General features: G+C 40.8%; 1 protein-coding gene across 1 annotated transcript in view; it reads left to right on the forward strand.

Moving 5' to 3' along the window:
• The window catches only part of lrrc1 (leucine rich repeat containing 1), a 139,185-nt gene that overhangs the window by 38,203 nt on the left and 78,216 nt on the right, over positions 1-22,766 (forward strand). Inside the window, exons 3-4 of the mRNA XM_059982083.1 lie at positions 7,037-7,115; positions 13,167-13,256. Of these exons, the coding sequence (XP_059838066.1) occupies positions 7,037-7,115; positions 13,167-13,256 (169 nt within the window). The remainder of the gene's footprint in view (positions 1-7,036; positions 7,116-13,166; positions 13,257-22,766) is intronic.

Below are 22,766 nucleotides of genomic sequence, written 5' to 3' on the forward strand. Positions count from 1 at the left end.
GAGCCACATGTGAAGGCCAGGAGCAGGAACTATTTCTCAGAAACTATTTCAGACACATGCCATTGGGAGCATTTAATAGGTGGTGGGAGGTTTGTAAGCGATACCTCTCCTATCCCCAGCTGAATGCAGTATTCATCATATGATAAGAATAGTGATGGTCTGTAGCACGAACAATGGGATCGTGAATCCCTATTAAATAACTAGCAACACATAAAAGAAGCTGAGGCTACTGGTCAGGCAACATCTAAGGTGTGAAATGGACTTCGAATCCTTCATCAAGATTGGCGAGTGGCTCTTGTGTCTCCTATTAAATCAAAGTTCAAAGCAAATTTAGCCGGGGGTGGGAATCTGTGGAATCCATTGCCATAGACGGCTGTGGTGACCAAGTGATTGGGTATATTTAAAACAAAGCTGGATGGGTTCTTGAAAAATCAGGGCATCAAATGTTACAGGTGGAAGGCAGGAGAATGGAGTTGACAGGGATAATGAATCAGCAATGATGGAATGGTGGAGCAGACTTGATGGGCTGAATGGCCTAATTCTGCTCCATGTCTTATGGTCTAACTTTATTATCAAGGTATGTATATATCACTATATACTACCTTGAGATTCAATTTCTTGGCAAGCATTTTCAATAAAAGGGAGGGATATCATAGAATCAATGAAAAACTGCACAAAGACTGACAAACAATGTGCAAAAGAAGACAAATTTTGCAAATTTTAAAAAAATGCTGATAACCCAAGTTGTAGAGTCCTTGAAAATGAGAGCATCGATTGTGGAATCAGTTCAGAGTTGACGTGAATGAAGTTATTCATGCTGGTTTAGTAGCCTGATGGTTGAAGGGTAATAAATGTTCTTGAACCTGTGGTGTGGGACCCAAGGCTCTTGTACCTTCTGCCCATTGGTAGTAGCGAGAAGAAAACATGGCCTAGATGGTGGTGGTCCTTGATGTTGGGCACTGCTTTCTTCTGGCAGTGCTGTATGTAAATTTGCTCAGTGGTGGGGATGGCTTTGCCTGTGATGGAATGGCCTGTATCCACCACTTTGTGAAGAGTTTTCTGTTCTTGGGCCTTGGTATTTTCATATGAAGCAGTAATGCATCCAGTACAGAGTTGAAGTGCAATCAGTTCACTGTGAGTGAAGTTATTCATGACGGCTCCAGGAGCCTGATAGTTGAAGGGTAGTAACTGTTCCTGAACCTGTTGGGTTTGGAAATTTGTGCAGATGATGATGTTTCTACCTCAGTGGAAAATGGCAGTATGTCTACCTACTGAAGGCAATAATTTCGGTCCCAGACCATTGGAGCAAGGCTTTGTTTTGGTCAGAGTCCAAAGCTTGAATATTTTTTTTAATTGATTCACCCTCACGGTTGAAGTCTGCTGTCCTTTTCCATTTACAATCCTTCAAATGAAGGATTTATATCCAGGTAGAACCAGATTGGATAATGTATTTCCTGACAAGAAAGGTAGCAGGTAATGATAAGCTCCAACAATACACACTGTGCTTAGGTTAATTTTTCATCATCTGCATCCCATATGACAACAATGTCAAGAATCTTTACATTTTCAGTATAGTTCAAAGTAAAATTTATGATCAAAATACATATATATTAGCATGCACAAACAAGCTGGAGGAGCTCAGCAGGTCGGGCAGCATCCGTTGAAATGAGCAGCTAATGCTTTGAGCCGCGACCCTTCGTCAGGACCCAATATATTAGCATGAGCTACTTTGGTCATGTTTCATGACCAGTCTCTCAAAACACTTCATCCCAGTGGATGCAAATGCCACTGGACGGTCATCATTGAGGCAATTAGGAGCAATCCCTCATTTTGGATTGTGCAGAGCTGAGCTGAGAATCTCAGTCGGATCGCATCTGTCCAAAAGTGAAGTCGCAATACACACTCAGTGGCCACCTGCTGTACCTAATAAAGTGGCACTCTGAGTGTATGTCGGTGATCTGCTGCTGCTGTAACCCATCCACCTCAAGGTTCGACCTGTTGTGTGGAGATGCTCTTCTGCACACCACTGTTGTAATGCAGGTTTATTTGAGTTACTGTTGCCTTCCTGTCAACTTGAACCAGTCTGGCCATTCTCTGACCTCTCTCATTAGCAAGGAATTTTCACCCACAGAATTGCCAGTCAAATGGATGTTTTTTTTGGGGGGTTTTTTCGCACCATTCTCTGTAAACTGTAGACATTTTTGTATGGAAACCCCAGGAGATCAGTAGGTACTCAAACCACTCTGTCTCGCACCATCAATCATTCCACAGTCAAAGTCACCGAACACATTTCTTCCCCAGTCTAAAGTTTGGTCTGACAACAACTGAACCTCTTGAGCATGAATGTCTGCACTTTTCTTATGCATTGAGTTGTTGCTACAGATTGGCTCAGTAGAGGTGAGCAAACCTGTACAAGTGTACCTAATGAAGTGGCCACTGACCATGGTTATTAAACAGATGATTCATGTTGTTGTTTGTGGGATTTGCATATGTTAATCTGGAGTGACTCTATTTTAGTAGAGAACAGCTAGATAACTGCTTGTCTGGAATGTCAGGGTATTGTTTCTCCTGACATTAGCATCCAGTGTGACCTATGTCATTTTGATTTCTGGCGTGGGTATGTGTTCTCAGCATTTTGTTCAGGTTTGACGGTTGGAAGCAAGGTCAGGAAACTCATAGCGAACAATAGGTTGACAGTGTAGGAAAAGCCAAAGGAAATGAATATTAATTTAAAAAGCAAGGCTTTGGGGAGATTGATGGCACCGCAAGCTGATAAAATCTTCCAGCGTCTATCAGAATCAGGTTTAGGATCAAATTTTGGTGTTTTGTGGCAGCAGTACAGTACAATACATAATATATTTATAAATCATAGTGAGAAATATATATATAAACATAAGTAGCACAAAAAAGAGAGCAGAAATGGTCAGGTAGTGTGCATGTGTTCATGGACTGTTCAGAAATCATAATGGAGGGGAAATGTTAAGTGTGTGCCGTTAGGATCCTGTATCTCTTCCCTGATGGTAGTAATGAGCAGAAGGCACGTCCTGGGTGGTGGTGGTGGGGGGGGGGGGGGGGATTCTTAATGATGGATGTTGCCGTTTTGAGGCATCGCCTGTTGAAGGTGTTTCTTGATGCTGGGGAAGCCAGGCCATGATTGAGCTGGCTGAGTTTACAACCTGCTGCTGTTTGTGGCCTTCCTATACCAGATGGTGATGCAACCAATTAGAGTGTACTCCATGTTATCTGTAGATATTTGCCAGAGTTTTTGGTGACATTCCGAATCTCCTCAAACTCCTAATGAAATACAGCTGCTGGCGCCTTCTTTGTAATTGTGTTGATATGTTGGGCCCAGGATAGATCTTCAGAGATATTAATGAACAGGAAATTGAAACTGTTCACCCTTTCCACTGCTGATGCTCTGATGAGGACGGGTGTGTGTTTCTCTGATATACCGTTCCTGAAGTCCGCGATCAGCTCCTCGGTATTGCTGACACTGAGTACAAGCTTGTTGTTATGAGGCCGCTCAACCAGTTGATCGATCTCACTCTGCCACGTAATGGTGTGAGATTGGACTTGAGAGAACATGGACTCATGAAGGAAATGGGGTTTAACAAATCCATTAGTGTTTTTGAAGGCATTGGAGGGAATATACAGGAAAAGATATACCAATAGATGTGGTCAGGGTTGAGTTTGTGGTCATATGCACAAGTCCATGTATGTGCAGGTGCAATGAACAACTTGCTACAACAGCATCACGGGTACAAAGCATCGGATAAGTAGCATTCATAAAACAGAAATTATAATCTTTTTTACAAGAAAGAATGCAATTGAAACAATAAATCATAAGTCCATTGTAGTCTAAAGTGGTCATATTGTTGCTGAACAACAGTGATTAAGGTTGTGCAGGTTGGTTCAAGAACTGAGTGGTGAAGGGACATAGCTGTTCCTGAACCTGGGGGAGCAGGATTTCGGGCTCTGCTCTGCCTGCCTAATGGGAGATGCTAGAAGATGGCATAGCCCAGAAGATGGGGATCTTTATTATACAAACATACAAGCAAGCATAAAGAAAGATAAACCACAAGAAAAATAACAATTTAGACTCTAACTTGAGTAGAAGTTCAGCAGTAAAAGCGGGTGATGTAGTAGCACGGTTGAACATCTATAGCAAGTTGCCATAAAAGAAGTGGCTGGTCATGTCCTCTTCTTTGTTCATGGTTATGTATAATTAATAACCTTTTATTTAAAAACAATTGTCCCTTTTGTCTTCCCATGTTTGTAGCTAGCTGTTTTGTTCAGTTAATCTACACTTCTCACTGGGATTTGGTTTCCATTTCCTCCTTGCTCTTATGCAAATTTCTGTTCATCAAAGTGAATTTATTATCAAAATTACCATATACCACTTGGTGATTCTTTTTCTTGCGGGCATTAACAGAACAACGAAATAAACCATAAGACACAGGTGCAGAATTAGGCCATTCGGCCTATTGAGTCTGCTCTGCCATTCAATCTTAGCTGATTTATTATCTCTCCACTCTGTCTTCCTGCTTCTTTCTCCCTGATGCTTCTTTCTTTGATGCTTTTTTCTAATTTAGAACCCATCAACCTCCGCTTTAAATATACTCAATGACTTGGCCTCCACAGCCGTCTGTAGCAATGAATATCATAGATTCACCATCCTCTGGCTGAAGAAATTACTCCTTATCTTTGTTCTAAAGGGACATCTCTGTTATGAAACTGTGCCCTCAAAGGGCCCTAGACGCTCCCACTATGGAAAACACCCTCTCCACGTCCACTCCATCTTTGTCTTTCAATATTCAATAGATTTCAATGCGATCCACCCCTCATTCTTCTAAAGTCTAGTGAGTACAGACCCAGAGCCATCAAATACTCGTCATATGAATGAATGTTTCTCTTTGTAGTGTGTGCAGTGAGGCATTGGGACTGGGCACATTGCCATGTTTGGATTGTCCGGCTAGTTCAGCTGAACGATTGTCCCCAATAACCATTATGCATCTTTTTTATGCCTCAAGTGGAATATTTCCCAAGACAACTACTTAAGCCTGCATATCAGATCTTTAGAGTGGAAGCTGGATAACTGCATGTAGGAATTTACACTCTCACAGCTTTAACTAATTCCCCTCTTCTTTGTCACCTTGACCTTTCAGTAGTCAGTGTTCACAGCGTACACCAGCGTGACCCTGTTGGGTGGATCACAGCCCAGCCAGATTCTCCTTCAGCAAAGGGCAGGCAAGCTTCTAAAAGGAAATGCCTGAGTGATTGGGAGCAGGAATATTTACTTAGTCCATCATCCAATCTTGCAGCAACATAGCCAGCTAAGTTGGCCGACATCAGTGACCTGAGCGTAGACAAGGATTGAATTTAACCGTAAGACACAGAAGCAGAATTAGGCCATTTGGCCCATCGAATATGCTCTGCCATTTGATCATGGCTGATTAAATAATTTTCTCAACCCCATTCTCCTGCTTTCACCCTCTAACCTTTGACATCCTTACTAATGATGAACCACCAACCTCCATTTTAAATATATCCAATGACTTGGCCTCCACAGTCTGTGGCAATGAATTCCACAGATTTGCCATCCTTTGTCTAAAGAATTACCTCCTCATCTCTGTTCTAAAGGTATATCCTTTTATTCTGAGGCTGTCCTCTCTGGTTTTTAGACTCCCCCTCTATTGGAAATACCCTCTCCACTTCCACTCTATCTAGGTCTTTCAGTAGTCAGTAGGTTTAATTCCTCATTCTTCTAAACTCCAGCGAGTATAGGCACAGAGTCCTCAAACGCTGGTCATATGTTAACTGTTTCATTCCAGGATCATTCTTGTTAACCTTCACTAGACTCTCTCCAATGCCATCATGTTTCTTAGATTTGGGCTTAAAACTTCAAATGCAGTCTGACCAATGCCTTACAAAGCCCCAGCCTTACATCCCTACTTTTATATTCACGTCCTCTCGAAATGAATGCTAACATTGCAGTTACCTTCCTTTACACCAACTCAACCTTCAAGTGAACCTTGAGGGGATCATGCACAAGTTCCTTCGCACCTCTGATTTCTGAATTCTGAGTTTGGATTATTTCTTGGATAGAAAGGGAGAGCAATTAGAAAGGAAGGGTATGTTCCATGGAGTTCTTTCACTGAAGCGGTGAATTGTAACTGTGTCAAAGTGAAGTGAATATTGCCAAATGCACAACTTACTTGCAGTAGCATCAGATAAGTAACATTCTCAAGAAAGTCATAAATAGCCATAAATTATACACAATTTGTGTGAGAAAGAATAATTATTGCGAAGTATTTTATTGAAAACTTATCAAAGTAGTCATGATGCTTATTTATTTAGAGATAAAGCATGGTTGCAGGTTCTTTAGGCCTGAGCCTGTGCCAGCCAGTTACACCAAAGTCACCAGTGAACCTGCTGTCCTGTACGTTTTTGGAAGGTGGGAAGAAATTGCACCATCTGGACAAGACCCATGTGATCACAGGGAGAATGTACAGACAGTGGCCCAATTTGAACTCTGGTTGCTGGTGCTGTCATAGTGTTGCACGAACCGCTACCCTGAGGTTCATTTTCTCGTGGGCAATCACAGTAAATACAAAAATAACACTATAGAGTCAATGAAAGGCCACACACAGAGTGGACAAACTGCCAATGATCAAAAGATGAACAACTGCAAATAGAAAAGGAAAAGAGAAACTTAATAATAATATTAAATAAACAGTAAATATTCAGAATATGAAATGAGGAGTCTTGAAAGTGAGTCCAACAATTCATTGCTGGGGTGAGTGAAGTCGATTGGAAGAATAACTAGATTTATAGAGTTATGCAACACAGAAATGGCCCTTCAGTCCATTACATCCATTCTGCCCTCTTCCCATCCACACTAATCTCATCTGCCCACATTAGAATCATATCCTTCTCTCTCTTTCCTTTTCCCGTGTATCTAAATGTCTCTTAACCATAGTTATACAAAGCACTATTATCCATATATGTCTAATTGAATATATTTTTCTTTTTGCAGATATAATGGAAATTCCCGAAAGCATCTCATTTTGCAAATCATTGCAAGTAGCAGACTTTAGTGGCAATCCCTTAACCAGGTAAAAAGAACCACACTGTAGAATGAATCATTCATGTTTGTTGTGTGTTTAGTCTGAAATATTTCCTGAAAAATCAGTATTAAAGTCTTAAGTGCAATATTGTTGTCAGACTGAATAAATCATGCATTAGAATTTCTTTAGCCAGAGGGTAGTGAATCTGTGAGATTCATTGCCACAGACAGCTGTGGAGGCCAAGTCATGTTTAAAACAGAGGTTGATAGGTTCTTGATTAATCAGGGTGTCATAGTTGGAGAAGGCAGGAGAATGGGGTTGAGATGGATAATGTAGTGATGATGGAATGGCGGAGCAGACACCATAGGCTGAATGGCCAAATTCTGCTCCTATATCTTACTGTATTATTGAATGATCAGCATTTTGGGTATTAAGGACAATGTTTGCAAGTTATTATGAAATAGCTCAACTGACAAGTGGTGATTCTTTAAAAAATATGTATTAGAACATAGAACACTATGACACAATACAGGCCCTTTCAGCTCACGATGTTGTGCTGATTACTCTGAGGCCAATCTAATCCTACATAGCCATCTATATTTCTATCATCCATATGCTTACCTAAAAGGTTTTTAAATGTCCCTAATGTATCTGCCTCTACCACCACCCTGAGCAGAGTGTTCCACACACTCACTACCCCCTGTGTAATAAAAAAAACCTTCCGCTGAGATCTCCCCTATGCTTTCCTCCAATCAGATTAAAATTATGCCCCCAGTATTGGCCATTTCCACATTGGAAAAAGTCTATGGTTGTCAAAGTTCAAAGTTTAAAGTACATTTATTATCCCAGCAAGCAGCCACATAACAAGAAACACAATAGAACACGTTACAAAACACAACACAGCAAAGACCGTCAAATACCCAATCTGCAAAAAAGAACAAATTGTGCAAATAATATAAAAAAAACAAATAACACACAGAACATGAACTGTGGTCCCCAAAAGTGAGTCCATAGCCATGGCACCAGTTCAGCACTGAGGCGAGTAAAGCCAATGGCTGCAGGCCACAGCTGCAGTTAGTTCAGTGCTGAAGCGGGTAAACCTTGTGGAGTCACGAGCTGAACACCATTTCATCATTCACCCTTGGAAATCACAGTCCATTCTTTCTGTGCCTCTCATCATCTTGTACACCTCTTCTCATCCTCCTTCACTCCAAAGAGAAAAGTCCTAGCTCACTCAGTCTATCCCAATTTAGGCTGAATGTCCTGTTTCTGTGCTGAATTTACTCTATGACTTTACAATAACCCGTATTATATTGCTCCACATACATCTGGGAGTCCATGTGCAAGATTCCCTGAATGTTAACTTGCAGGCTGAGTTGGTGGTAAGGAAGGTAAATGCAACATTAGCATTCATTTTGAAGGTACTAGATCAGGGGTGGCCAACCTTTTATATTCCATGCGTCAGTTCTTTCACGCACAAGTTCAGATGTGCCATACAACTCTTGTACCCCCATTCAATTCTTGTAAAAATATGTTAATATAGACCTATTTAGCATTTTTACATGATATATTGATTTAATATAAAAACAAGATAAACATTAACTACCTTAATGAGACTTTTAACAAATATATTTTGTCTTCTTTTGATTTCTTCCTTTTTCTTAATTTAATATTCTTTGCAAAACTCAGACCCAAGCAGTAGCTTCAGTTTTCCTTCTATTCCAATCTGATGTTGTGTTTTATAGTGTCTATCAAGATCATGTCTTCTATTGCGTTAGAAAGTGTTTCCACAAACAATGCATAACGGTTTTCCTGACGGACCCACTATAAAATAAGAACTCATTTTCCCATTGTTCCTTGAATTCACGCTTACTATCACTTTCTGCTTTTCCTTTGCTTATTTTCTTTTGCACTATGATGGGTAACTGAATGTAAAAAGAAGGCTTAATTTTCAAAAAGTACAAAACTGCAAATGTTCATAAAGGATGAACAAAGCATAACTCTGTAGTGCACAAATGTTAATTGTAAACTGACTGGCAAAAACTTGCGATGCACCGCTGGTGCAGGTGCCTAGCGCTTCAGGATCAAACAAGTATTAAACGTGTATTGAACAGTCATGGAACGACTACAGAATAAAAGTTTCTTCTTTCCTAGTTTGACTCATTGAACATTTTTTAAAATTGAAAACAGATTAATGTGAAAGAAGGTAACATTTGCCAAAAGATGTGCACGAAATAATAAAATCGCTAAAATTAATTGCTAAGTTTTAGATTTATTCTCAGTAAAACCCATTTCTAGCTCTAAGCTACTTGAATTCCTGTTAGAGATTTTTTTTCTACAAATCAGTTTTTGGTTAATACTTTTTGCATGAGGAGGCTTACTTTTTTATTATCATCATTGGGGTGCAATGCGCCACTTTTAATCAACCGATGCACCATTTTTGGTACAGGTGCCATAGGTTGGCCATCCCAGGACTGGAATATAAAAGCAAGGATATAATTCTGAGACTTTATAAGGGATTGGTCAGACTGCACTTTGAATATTGTGAGCAGTTTTAGGCTGTTATCTAAGAAAGGATATGCTGGTATTGGAGAAGGTTCAGAAGTTGTTCACAAGAATGACCCTGGAAATGAAAGGGTTAATGTATGAGAAGTGTTTGGCTTGGAGCTTGTACTTGCTGTAGTTTAGAAGAATGAAGGGGGGATCTAACTGAAACCTATTGAATATTGAAAGGCATAGATAGAGTGGACACAGAAAGGACATTTTCTATAATGAGAGAGTCTAGGACCAGAGGACACAGCCTCAGAACAGAGGAACGTGCATTTAGAACAGAGATGAGGAAGAATTTCTTTAGCCAGAGTGTGCTGAATCTGTGGAATTCATTACCACAGACAGCTGTGGAGGCCAAGACATTGGGTATATTTAAAGTGGTGGCTGATAGGTTCTTGATTAGAAAGGGCCTCATGGTTACGGGGAGAAGGCAGGAGAATGGGTTTAAGAAGAATAGTAAACTAGCCATGATGGCATGGTGGAGCAGACTTGATGGGCGAAATGGCCTAATTCTGCTCCAATGACTCTAGTGATCAATTTTGTTTCGCGTTCTGAGCAGTTTAACTCCTTTGAGACTCTCTCAGGAGTATATATTCTCATGTGTCTCCTTGAAGATTTGTATGAGGGCTGTGATCTCATGCCTGTTATTGGATTGGGCTGTAGAATTGTTATTCTTGTAGCCTAGTTGCCATCAAGAGCATGTACACAGAAAGGTGCTGGAAAAGGGCCACCTACCCACCCTGCTCATGGACTGTTTGTCCCACTCCCATCAAACTAAAACCCACTCCAGAACCATCAGATTCATAAACAATTACTTCCCCAAGTAATAGAACTCCACCCATTAAACCACCCCTCCATATCTCCCATCACCACTACTTTATCATTTCCTATATGTCACTATATGCATAGACACTCCTGTGTCTAGTGTCACTTTAGGGACACATACTTTTTGTATATAAGCTATTATTATTATTATTGAGTTCATTTGTGCGCTGCATCAGATCTGGAGTAACAATTATTTTGTTCTCCTTTGCATTTGTGTACTGGAAATGAAATTAAACAATCTTGAATCTCTAGGACAGTGCAGAAGTCTTAGGCACATATATACCGTATAACTGGAGCCTAAGATATTTGCACAGTGCTCTATATTATGTCTTTCTAGTAATCAAATAACACTCAATACTACTGAGCTAATACAAAGCCAAGTACTCTTAGTTTGGTTTCCTAACCATCCTTCTTATTTTAACCAATATACATTACTGTTCAAAAGTCTTAGGGACCCGAGCTATAAATATGTGCTTAAGACTTCTGCACAGCACTGTAGTTAAAATTTCTTGTTTATATTTTTATATAATCATGGTATACATGTGATTGTTCAGTGAGTTAGTCAGTGGTTGCAGTTGGCTGTAAGTTGCTTGGTTTCATTGGCACATATCATGTTACATAAATCTGACTACTTAATTGGTTAATGGTTATCAGTTGGAATTTACTTCTATTGTTGGTCTGATATACAGTGCCTATAAAAAGTATTCACCCCCCCCCCCCCCTGTAAGTTTTCATGTTTACAACTTTGAATCACAATGGATTTGATTTGGCTTTTTTGATCCTGATCAACAGTAAAAGACTTTTGTGTCAAAGTGAAAACAGATCTTAGCAAAGTGATCTAAATTAATTACAAATATAAAACACAAAATAATTGATTGCCTAAGTGCTCAACCCTTTTAAAATGTACCACCAAATCATCATTGGTGCAGTCAATTGGTTTTAGAAGTGAAATAATTAGTTAAATGGAGATCACCTGTGTACAGTCAAGGAGTTTCAATTGATTTTAGTGTGTCTGGAAGGTCCAACTGCTGGTGAGTCAGTATCCTGGCAAAAACTACACCATGAAGAGAAAAATAATACTCCAAGCAACTCCACAAAAATATTATTGAAAAGCACAAGTCAGGTGATGAATACAAGAAAATTTCTAAGTCACTGAATGTCCCTTGGAATACAGTTCAGACAATCATCAGGAAATGGAAAAATATGACACAGCTGTAAATCTCCCTAGAACAAGCCATCCTCAGAAACTGAGTGACTGTCCAAGAAAGGGGCTAGTGAGGGAGCCCAGCAAGAGACCTATGACAACTCTGGAGGAGTTACAAATTTCAGTGGCTGAGATGGGAGAGACTGTGCGTACTTGACCAGTCGCAGCTTTATGGAAGAGTGGGAAAGAAAAAGCCACTATTGGGGGAAAAAGCTCACATAAAATTTCAGCTAGAGTTTGTCAGAAGGCATGTGGGAGTCTCTGGAGTCAGCTGGAAGAAGTTTCTATGTTCTGATAAAAACAAAATTGAACTTTTTGGCTATTAGACTAAACACTAAGTTTGGCGTAAGCCAAAAACTGCACATCATCAAAAACATACCATTCTGACTGTGAAGCATGGTGTAGGCTGTATCATGCTGTAGCAATACTTCATTGCAGCAGGCCCTGGAAGGCTTATGCAGGTAAAGGGTAAAATGAATGCAGCAAAATACAGGGAAATCCAGGAGGAAAATTTGATGCAGTCTGTTAGAGAACTGTGACTTGGGAGAAGATTTGCTTTCCAGCAGGACAATGACCCCAAGCATAAAGCTACACAGGAATGGCTTAAAAACAACAAAGTTAATGTTCTGGAGTGGCCAATCCCATTGTGAATTTGTGGCTGAACTTGAAAAGGGCTGTTCACTCACAATCTGCAGTTTTGTAAAGAAGAATGGGGAAAAATTGCAGTGTCCAGATGTATAGAGACCTATCCACACAGACTGTAATTGCTGCCAAAGGTGCATCTGCTAAACACTGACTTGAAGGGGGTGAGTAATTATGCAATCAATTATTTTACCTTACTGCCTTACTGTCTTGTTTATTATTTATTGTAATGCCTGCACTGTTTTGTGCACTTTATAAAGTCTTGGGTAGGTCTGTAGTCTAGTGTAGTTTTTTCTGTGTTCTTTTACGTAGTTCAGTCTAGTTTTTGTACTGTCATGTAATACCATGAAAAACCATTGCCATTTTTATTATGTACTGTACCAGCAGTTATGGTCGAAATGACAATAAAAGTGACGACTTGATTTTGTGTTTTATATTTGTAATTAATTTAGATCACTTTGTAGAGATCTGTTTTCACTTTGACGTGTCTTTTTCTGTTAATCGTGCCAAATAAATCAAAACTAAATCCACTGTGATTCAATGTTGTAAAACAATAAAGCAAGAAAACATGAAGGAGGGTGAATACTTTTTATAAGAACCATAAAAAGACCAGGCCTCAATTGTTTGCTTTCAACCCCCCCCCCACCACTCTTTCCTGCTCTTCAGTTTGTCTGCCCCTCTCTTTTCTCTGCCTCTTGATATTTATCTTCTCTTCTATTTTTGCTCTTGTGGCTCTTATAAAAGTGATCATAAGCAAAAAAATTTATAAAATTTTTAAATTCCAAAGAATCTTTAGATTGTAAAGGCATTAGTCTCCAACACCGTTAATATCTGATGTGCATTGTACATTATTGTGACTCTTGATGATTTGTTTCCAGGTTACCTGAAAGCTTTCCTGAACTGCGAAATTTGACGTGTCTCTCGCTGAATGACATCTCACTGCAGGCGCTGCCAGAGAATATTGGAAAGTAAGTTTAATTTCTTTGTCAGCAAGGTTAAAGCACAGAAACAGAATTAGGCCTTTCAGCCTATCGAGTTTGCTCTGTCGTTCCATCATGGTTGATTTAACCCCATTCTCCTGTATTCTCCCTGTAATCTTTGACACCTTCACTGATCAAGAACCTATCAACCTCCACTGATCCCAGCTAAAAATTTAAAAACTTAAACAAATATTTATTTATAACATTATGATTTATCTGATTTGCAAACAATGTAAATACTGAAGCTGTTAGCACTTACAGCATTTTTTTTTTCAATTTAGAAAGTTTCTGAAGAAACAAATCAGTGGATGTGGTTAAGCGTGTTACTAGATAGTTTTTAGAGAGTTTCAATAACGAGAAGGTTCCTTTTTGAATGTTGTTGTTCTGTGTAACTGACTCGCTTATGAAGATCAAAGATGTTGTAACTTGGCAATCACAAGTTAAAGGGGAGCACTCTGACAAGCATCAGAGCACCTGAGTCATCAAGGTATGGAAAGCTGTTGACCAAGTGCTGGTAAATGGTGTTGCTGTGGTTTGGTACTCGCTGGTTGACGTGGACCTGCTGGATCAAAGGGCCTCTTTCTATTCTGTATAATTTAGTGATGTGCTCATCTGCGGCTTCACTTGCACACAATGAGGAACTCTGCAGGCTTGCACTTGCAGAAATGTGGGTCCAAGACAACATGCACCCACCATCAATCTACCAGCCATGACACTCAGGGACTTGGGATATATTATTATCAACTTTAATATTCTTTGTAACTATGTTTTTATATGTGCTATATGTGACTGTTGATTCTGTCTCTTGCATCTTGGCCTCAGAGCAATGTGTTTTGTTTGACTGTATTCATGTGTATGGTTGAATGACAGTTAAACTTGAACTATGAAGGCCGGATAAATAGTTGGGAGGTGGGAAAGCAGCAAGAAGGCAGTTAGACTGCAGGATTATTACACTTAAGTACAGCCTCAAAGATGTCCCTTTAGAAGACAGATGAGGAGAACTTCAATAGCCAGAAGGTGGTGAATTAATTCATTGCCAGAGATTGTTGTTGAGGTGGAGAGGCCAAATCATTGGGTATTTAAAGTGGTGTTTGAAAGAGTGGCAAGATACAGTAGAGTGCCTGGCCTTTTCTTTCGCACAAATACTGTGGCTGCACAGGTTTGGACACGGCCGGATTCGAACTCAGGACCCTCCACCTCAAAGGCCAGTGCTGATGCCTCTATACCACCAGCTGGCCCAGAACAGATATAAGGAACAATTTACTTTGCCTGAGGGTGGTGAATCTGTGAAGTTCATTGTCACAGATGGCTGTGGAGGCCAAGTCATTGAGTACATTTAAAGTAGGTTTCAATCTCTTCAAAACTCCAGCGAGTACAGGCCCAGAGCTATCAAACGCTCCTCATTTGTTAACCCTTTCATTCCCGGGATCATACTCATCAATCTCATTTGGATCCTCTCTAATGCCAACACATCCTTTCTTAGTTAACAGACCCAAAACTGCTCAGAATACTCCAAATGTGGTCTGACCAATGCCTAGTATCTGTATGTTCTAGTATTCATTTGGTCAGGCACATTCTGTGGAGAGAGGAAGATCATGAATTTTATGTTAATTATGTTCTGTCAGAACCAGCTCCTGTTGAAATATCAGCAAACTTATCCTATGCATATGGTGACCAGCTTCCACTAATCTCTCCTTTTTGAATTTAAGAACTAAGTGATGATGCAGATTGTTTACGGCTACATGTGTTCTCATTGCTACCATCAAGGAGGCGGTACAGAAAACTGAAGGCACACACTTAATGTTTTAAGATCAACTTCTTATCCTCTGTGATTAGATTTCTGAATGGGCAATGAACCCATGTACACTAATTCATTTTTAATATGTATTGTAATTTATGTTTTTTATTATCTATGGTAAAGTGCGGCTGCCATGTAACAGCATATGCTAGAGATATTAAGCCTGATTTTGATTCTGATTACTATTACTTCCTTATCACTACATGTTCAATGTGTTGATATTGTAGTAACCACTAGACTTCCTTATAGGGTACAGTGTGTTGTGGGGCAGCTAATTCAACCTTGGCCTTCAGTGATCAGGGTTCAATCGTGACCACCCCTCCTCTCCAGCACTGTCTATGTGGAGCTTGCATGTTTTCCCTCTGTTTTCCCCCAGATGCTCCCACATTCAAAAGTCATCAGAATTAGTTTTATTGTCATGGACCTATGTTGGGAAATTTGTTTAGTGGCAACAGCACAGAGCAATACATTAAAAAATATGAATTACAATAAGTAAAATATCAAAAAATTTAAGTAATGCTTAAACAGTGAGGTAGTGTGTATTATCAGAAATATGATGGCAGAGGGGAAGAAGCTGTACATAAAATGTTGAGTGTGTGTTTACAGGCTCCTGTACCTCCTCTCTGATTGTAGCAATGAGAGGAGAGCATGTCCTATGTGGTGGGAGTCCTTGTGGATGGACATATGGTTTGGTAGCTTAATTACCCACTGTAGATGGCCCCTAGTGTGTAGTGAGTGGTAAAATGCAGAGGCAGGGTGTGTGAAGTGGTGGGGCTGAGCTGATAGGAAAATAATGATGTTATTGTAAATGGGAGTTTGATGTTTGAAATGGACAGTGGACAGCATATCTTGTTTCTGTGCACTGTGTATGACCCTTTGCTAATTTTCAATATGGAAATTGTTTGACATTTATAAGGTAGAAAAATCTATTGAAGCATTATATGGAGTATACGAAAGGAGTCAAATGAGTAAACACGAGGAAGTCTGCAGATGCTGGAAATTTGAACAACACACACAAAATGCTGGTGGAACACAGCAGGCCAGGCAGCATCTATAGGGAGAAGCGCTGTTGACGTTTTGGGCCGGGACCCGCACATCTCCTCTCACCCCATCCGCCCACCACCCCACTTGGGATAGGGTTCCCCTTGTCTTCACCTACCACCCCACCAGCCTCCAGGTCCAACATATATTCTCCGTAACTTCCGCCACCTCCAACGGGATCCCTCTACCAAGCACATCTTTCCCTCCCCATCTCTTTCTGCTTTCTGCAGGGATCGCTCCCTACGTGACTCCCTTGTCCACTCATCCCCCCATCCCTTCCCACTGATCTCCTTCCTGGCACTTATCGTTGTAAACAGAACAAGTGCTACACCTGCCCTTCCACTTCCTCCCTCACCACCATTCAGGGTCCCAGACAGTCCTTCCAGGTGAGGCGACACTTCACCTGTGAGTTGGCTGGTGTAGTATACTGCGTCTGGTGCTCCCGGTGTGGCCTTTTATATATTGGTGAGACCCGACACAGACTGGGAAACCGTTTCGCTGAACACCTACTCTCGGTCCGCCAGAGAAAGCAGGATCTCCCAGTGGCCACACATTTTAATTCCACGTCCCATTCCCATTCTGATATGTCTATCCATGGTCTCCTCTACTGTCAAGATGAAGCCACACTCAGGTTGGAGGAACAACACCTTATGTACCAGCTGGGTAGCCTCCAACCTGATGGCATAAACATTGACTTATCTAACTTCTGCTAACGCCCCTCCTCCCCTTCTTACCCCATTCCTGACATATTTAGTTGTTTTTTTTTTCTCTCTCTGCCCATCACTCTGCCTGTTCTCCATCTCCCTCTGGTGCTCCCCCCTCCCCCTTTCTTTCTCCCGAGGCCTGCCGTCCCATGATCCTTTCCCTTCTCCAGCTCTGTATCACTTTTGCCAATCACCTTTCCAGCTCTTAGCTTCATCCCACCCTCTCCAGTCTTCTCCTATCATTTCGCATTTCCCACTCCCCCTCCTACTTTCAAATCTCTTAGTATCTTTCCTTTCAGTTAGTCCTGACGAAGGGTCTCGGCCCGAAACGTCAACAGCGTTTCTCCCTATAGATGCTGCCTGGCCTGCTGTATTCCAAGTTATGGAGTCAAATGAGTATTTATTTAGAGACATGGTGCAAAATAGGCCCTTTAAGCCATGCTGCCAGTAACCTATAGATTTAACCCCAGCCTAATCATGGGACAATTTACAATGACCAATTAATCTACTAACTGGTGCGTCTTTGGACTGCAGGAAGAAACCGGACCACCTGGAGGAAACCCTTGCATTCATGGGGAGGATGTACTGACTCCTTACAGATGAGGGTACCTTGTGTAATTGAAAACAGTAAGGAATTGAGCTGTAAATCATATGCACAAAGTGATTCTGCAGATACTGGAAATCCAGAGCAACACACACAAAGTGCTGGAGGAACCCAGCAGGTCAGGCAGTATCTGTGGAGGGGATTAAACTGTCAACATTTTGGGCCGAGACCTTCTTCAGGACTGGAAAAGAAGAGGGAAAATGTCAGAAAGATTTGATGAAGAGTCTCAGCCTGAAATGTTGACTGTTTAATCCCTTCAATAGATGCTGCCTGACCTGCTGAGTTCCTCTGGGGGAAAGAGCTGTCTCTGAACCCATTATTTTATCACCCTTCGAGAGGACTCAACACACACAAAATGCTGGAGGAACTCAGCAGGCCAGGCAGCATGTAGGACACCTGCCAAAGGGTTTCAGCCTGAAACGTCGACTGTAATCTTTTCCGTAGATGCTGTCTGGCCTGCTGAGTTCCTCCAGCATTTTGTGTGTGTTGCTCGGGTTTCCAGCAACTGTAGATTTTCTCTTGATGGTTACTTTAACATCCGATTGCTTGCATAAGCATGCATGCTGTTTCATTTGACACTGCATAATTTTAATGCATTCTTCAGGAGGAATATTAAATTAATCTTGAAAGAATTTAACTGCTTTAGTAACTGATCCCAGGAAACTGGTATAAACCTGTTCTAAAAATGGACTGTGATAGAGGTAGTCAGCAGGTGTTAAAGATTAAGATTTGCTTATTTATGGCATGTACATTGAAATATACAGTGAAATAAAAACAGTTATTTATGAATGTATCCTCACAAAATCATTCCATCCAGAGCCCCCAGATGAACCAAGAGATTCACAATGTCCTGAGGGCCAAATCAGAGGAGTTCAGGTCTGGTGACCAAGTGGGATAGAAAAGCTCCAGGTGGGACCTCTGGAAAGCCATCTCACATGCAGAGTGGCAATTCCGGACTAAACTCGAGTTATTGAGGGATGCTCGACATTGTGGCAAGGCTTGAATACAATCACTTCTTACAAAGTGAAATCAAGCGATACAGATACAAGGTTTCACTCCCAGATGAGCCCAGTCAGAAAGCATGGGTAAAGCCCTCCGCACCGTTGAACATATCTACAAGGTGTGCTGACACAGGCAAGTAGTATCCATCAAGGACTTCCACCCACCAACCAGGCCATGCTCTCTTTTAGCTGATGTCATCAGGAAGAGGTACAGGAAGGACATGCGCCACCAGGTTCAGGAACAGTTATTATCCCTCAACTATCAGGCTCTTGAACCACAGGAAATAATTTCACTCAACTTCACTTGCCCCAACATTGAAATGTTCTTACAATCTGTGGGCTCACTGTCAAAGACACTCTATCTCATGTTTTTGGTAATTATTTCTTATTGATTGTTATTACTTTGTATTTCTTTTTGCATTTGCACAGTTTATTGTCTTTTGTGCATTAGTTATTTGTCCATCTTGTTATGTGAGGTTTTTCATTGATTCTGTTGTGTTTTTCTTATGTTTTTGTTATGTTTGTACTGACCAAAATGAAGTTTCATTCATTCATTATTTACTGTAAATGCCCACAAGAAAATTAATCTCGGGGTTGTATATGGTGACAAATGTACTTTGATAATAAGTTTACTTTGAAACGCAGCACTTTGCATCAATGACTAATGCAGTCTGGGGGTTGTTCTTGGGGCAAGTGGATGATAGAAAATGGAGGACTATGTAGGGGGAAGGATTGGATTGATCGCATTGTAGGTTAAAGGGTTAGCACAACATTGTGGGCTGCAGGGAGAGAGAGAGAGTCCAGGCAAATCCATGAGGATCCCACTTTCCTGAAACAATGTTTTAGTCTTGTTCAACACAAAGATAACAATAAACTGCAGTTTCAATTGCTATAGTCACCTACTTAACTTCAACATTTGGAATATCGTCAGATAAATTTACAGTATTACATATTTTCAATACCAGCACATCCCAACTGGCAGAATCTCTTTGAATATTCGCTACTGGTGTCTTTTCAATAAGCCTCTGAGTATAAAATGCATACACCCAAAATGTGCTCCTTTTGTTACTGCTTTGAGGGATACTGATGAATATACAACTAACCTGAAGGTTAAATGACAAACAGATGAGCCTGCCCTGTACTCTGCATTAAGGGGCAGGGATACACCCTTAACAGTGTGCCAATAGTAGGAGCATTCATTATTGCCTTCCCCTTTGTAGTTGCACTGGGACAGAATCAGAATGTCCCACACCCAGTGACTGGTTTCACTAGCCACAAAGTATCAGTTCAAGTGAAATTGCGTACAGGTTCTATTTCCTGAAGACTGGTTCTCATTTAGTTCATCTATAATTATGCTATCCAAATGTCAACACTCCAGAATAATCCCTAACACAGTGCACTTACTGACTTCACCAAAGTCTTGGACTTCATCATCCAAAATGGGATTATGGAGAATCCTTCTTGGAACTCTTCTCGGTCCCCTTTGAACTGCTCTCATGAGCCTCCTTTGCTCTGATGATCATAATTACATACTCTATTCTATAACAAGTCTCCTAGCCTCTCTGCCTTCCCCTTCTGTCTCTTGGTAGCTTGGATACCGGGGCCAGGATTTGCTTAGAGGAAGCATAGAACATTGAACAGTAGAGCATAGTAGGACCATCAGAGATATGAGCAGAAGTAGGTCATTTGGCCCATTGAGCCTGCTCCACCATTCCATCATGGCTTATTATTAGCCCTTTCAACCCCATTCTCCAGCCTTCTCCCCACACCCTTTGATGCCCTTACTAATCAAGAACCTATCAACTTATGCTTTAACTGTACCTAATGACTCGGCCTCAAAAGCCATGTGTGGTAATGAATTCCACAGGTTCACCACCTTCTGGCTAAAGAAATTCTCCCTCATTTCTGTTCTAAAGAGACGCTGTTCTATTTTGAGTCTGTGCCCCTGGTTCTAGACTCCCCCCTTAGGCCCTATGGCCTGCATTGTTGTGTCAACCTATATACTGCTTCTCCATGATGAATCTAACCCTTCCCTCCTACACAGGACATAATCCTCCATTTTCTTTTATCCATGTGCCAGTCTAAGAATCTCTGAAATGACCCTATTGCACTTTTGTCTACCACAACTGCTGCCAATCCATTCCACACACATACGTGTATAAAGCCTCCCTCTGACCCGGAATAAGAGAAAGAGCACCTCTGGTGAGTTGAGTGAATCGTGACAACTAGAGCTAAAGGGAGATTGAGAATCAGCACTTGGGAACATGGTAGCATAGCAGTTAGCATAAAGTTTTACAGTGCTAGTGATCAGGGTTCAATTCCCACTGTGCTCTCTAAGGAGTTTGTATGTTTTCCCCATGACTACATGGATTCCCTCCAGATGCTTTGGTTTTCTCCCACATTCCAAGGATGGACGGGTTGAGGTTAGTAAGTTGTGACCATGTTACGTTGGTATCGGAAGCGTGGAGACTCTTGTAGCCTGCTCCCAGCACCTCCTCGAACTGTGCTGTTTGTTGACACAAAGGGTGCATTTTGATATATGTTTTGATGTTTTGAAGTACATGTAACAGATGAAGAGAATCCTTTTGTCTGTTTAAAAATTGTGTAGCCAGATATTGAACCAGACTGACTACTGAACAATCAATGTGATTATCACATTGGTAATGTAAAGGACGAGAATCCTCCAATGGGATGAACATAAAATATGTTGGAGTTTGTAGACCTGATGGTGACTTAGAAAGTCCTTTCTGGTATGACAAATCATCATAAGATTAGAATAAAGAAGTTTTTGAATTTTACTCAAACAATAGTCAAAGTAAATCAAGGTAGAATTCATTATCATGGTATGTATATGTTTCCATGTGCTACCATGAGATTCATTTTCTTGCAGGCACTTACAGGAAAATAAATGCTGAAAAAAGTGTACAAACAATATGCAAAAGGAGTCAAGTTGAGTAAATAAAAAAATATACTGAGAACACGAGCTGTAGAGTCCTTGAAAATGAGTCCATAGATTGTGGAATCAGTCCAGAGTTGAGGCAAGTGAAATTATCCACACCTATTCAGGGAGGCTGTCAGTGTGGGACCTAAGGCTCCTATATCTTCTGCCTGATGATGGTAGTAGCGAGGACAGAGTATGGCTTGGATGGTGGGGGTCCTTAATAATGGATGCTGCTTTCTTGTAGCAGTGCTCAATGCTTTTCTTATGATGGACTGGGGTCTATCCACTACTTTCTGTAGACATTTGGGTTCCTAGGCTTTGGTGTTTCGAATCGGAGGAAGCTTCTATCCTCTTCTCTTTTTTCAGTTCCCCATTGACATAATAACATCCCTTTTCTTTTTGTAAGCGGTTATGAAATTTTCACTTTCATGGACTTACCCAAGGATTCATCAGCATTGCTCACCACGCTTTGAAGAAATTAGTAGCACCATGTTTTGTTTACTGAGAGTGTAATTTTATCCTCATTTTCCTCCCTCTTTCTTTTCTGCTTATGCCATTTATTACCGCGTTCTCCCTCCCTTCTATTTGTGACATTTGCTGAGAGCATTGTAGACGAAGGGCCCAAAGCATTGTTGAGGATCCCTACCACCATCCCACCATCTCTTTTACTCCCAACTGCCAAGAAGGAGGCACAAGAGCATCAGGTTTAGCACTGCCAGACTGGGTAACAGCTTCTTCCCTGGGGCTGTGAGAGTAATGAATACCCTGCCACCACCAAAGTCTCTCACTGTGACAGCAAGCTGATTACTGTTTACCTGTGCTCTGCTCTATATGCATTTTTGAATTATATTTAATTAACTATTTGTGGTAATATTTTGTTATGCGTTGTGTGTGATACATGTTTTTTGGGTGCACAAGGGTCTGGAGGAACATTGTTTTATTTGGTTGTATATATGTACAGTCAGATGACAATAAACTTGAATGAGCTTATGTATGTGTAACAAGGTATACGTTCCAATACTTCCATACATTCAAGTCAAAGTCAAGCTCATTATTGTATGCACACGTACACGTATGCACAGCTGCATGAAAAACCTACTTGCAGCAAAATCACAGGCACTTGGAATCAGGCAAACAGCATTCATAAGAAAAAGCACAATTGTTACAAGAAGGAATGTAATTAGAACAAAAAAATTCTCCATTTGAATGCAAAGTGGTCATTGTGTTGCTATACTGAGGTAGTGATTAGGGTTATGAAGGTTGGTTCAGGAAATGAATGGTTGAAGGGAAGTACAGTAGCTGACCTTCAACCTGGTGCTGTGGGACTTCAGGCTTCTGTACTTCCTGCCTGATGGTAGCTGTGAGAAGGTGACATGGCCTGAATGGTGGAGATCTAATGTAAATATTAC

Source organism: Hypanus sabinus, chromosome 10 (genome assembly GCF_030144855.1).
Source record: "Hypanus sabinus isolate sHypSab1 chromosome 10, sHypSab1.hap1, whole genome shotgun sequence".
Classification (NCBI taxonomy): Eukaryota; Metazoa; Chordata; class Chondrichthyes; order Myliobatiformes; family Dasyatidae; genus Hypanus; species Hypanus sabinus.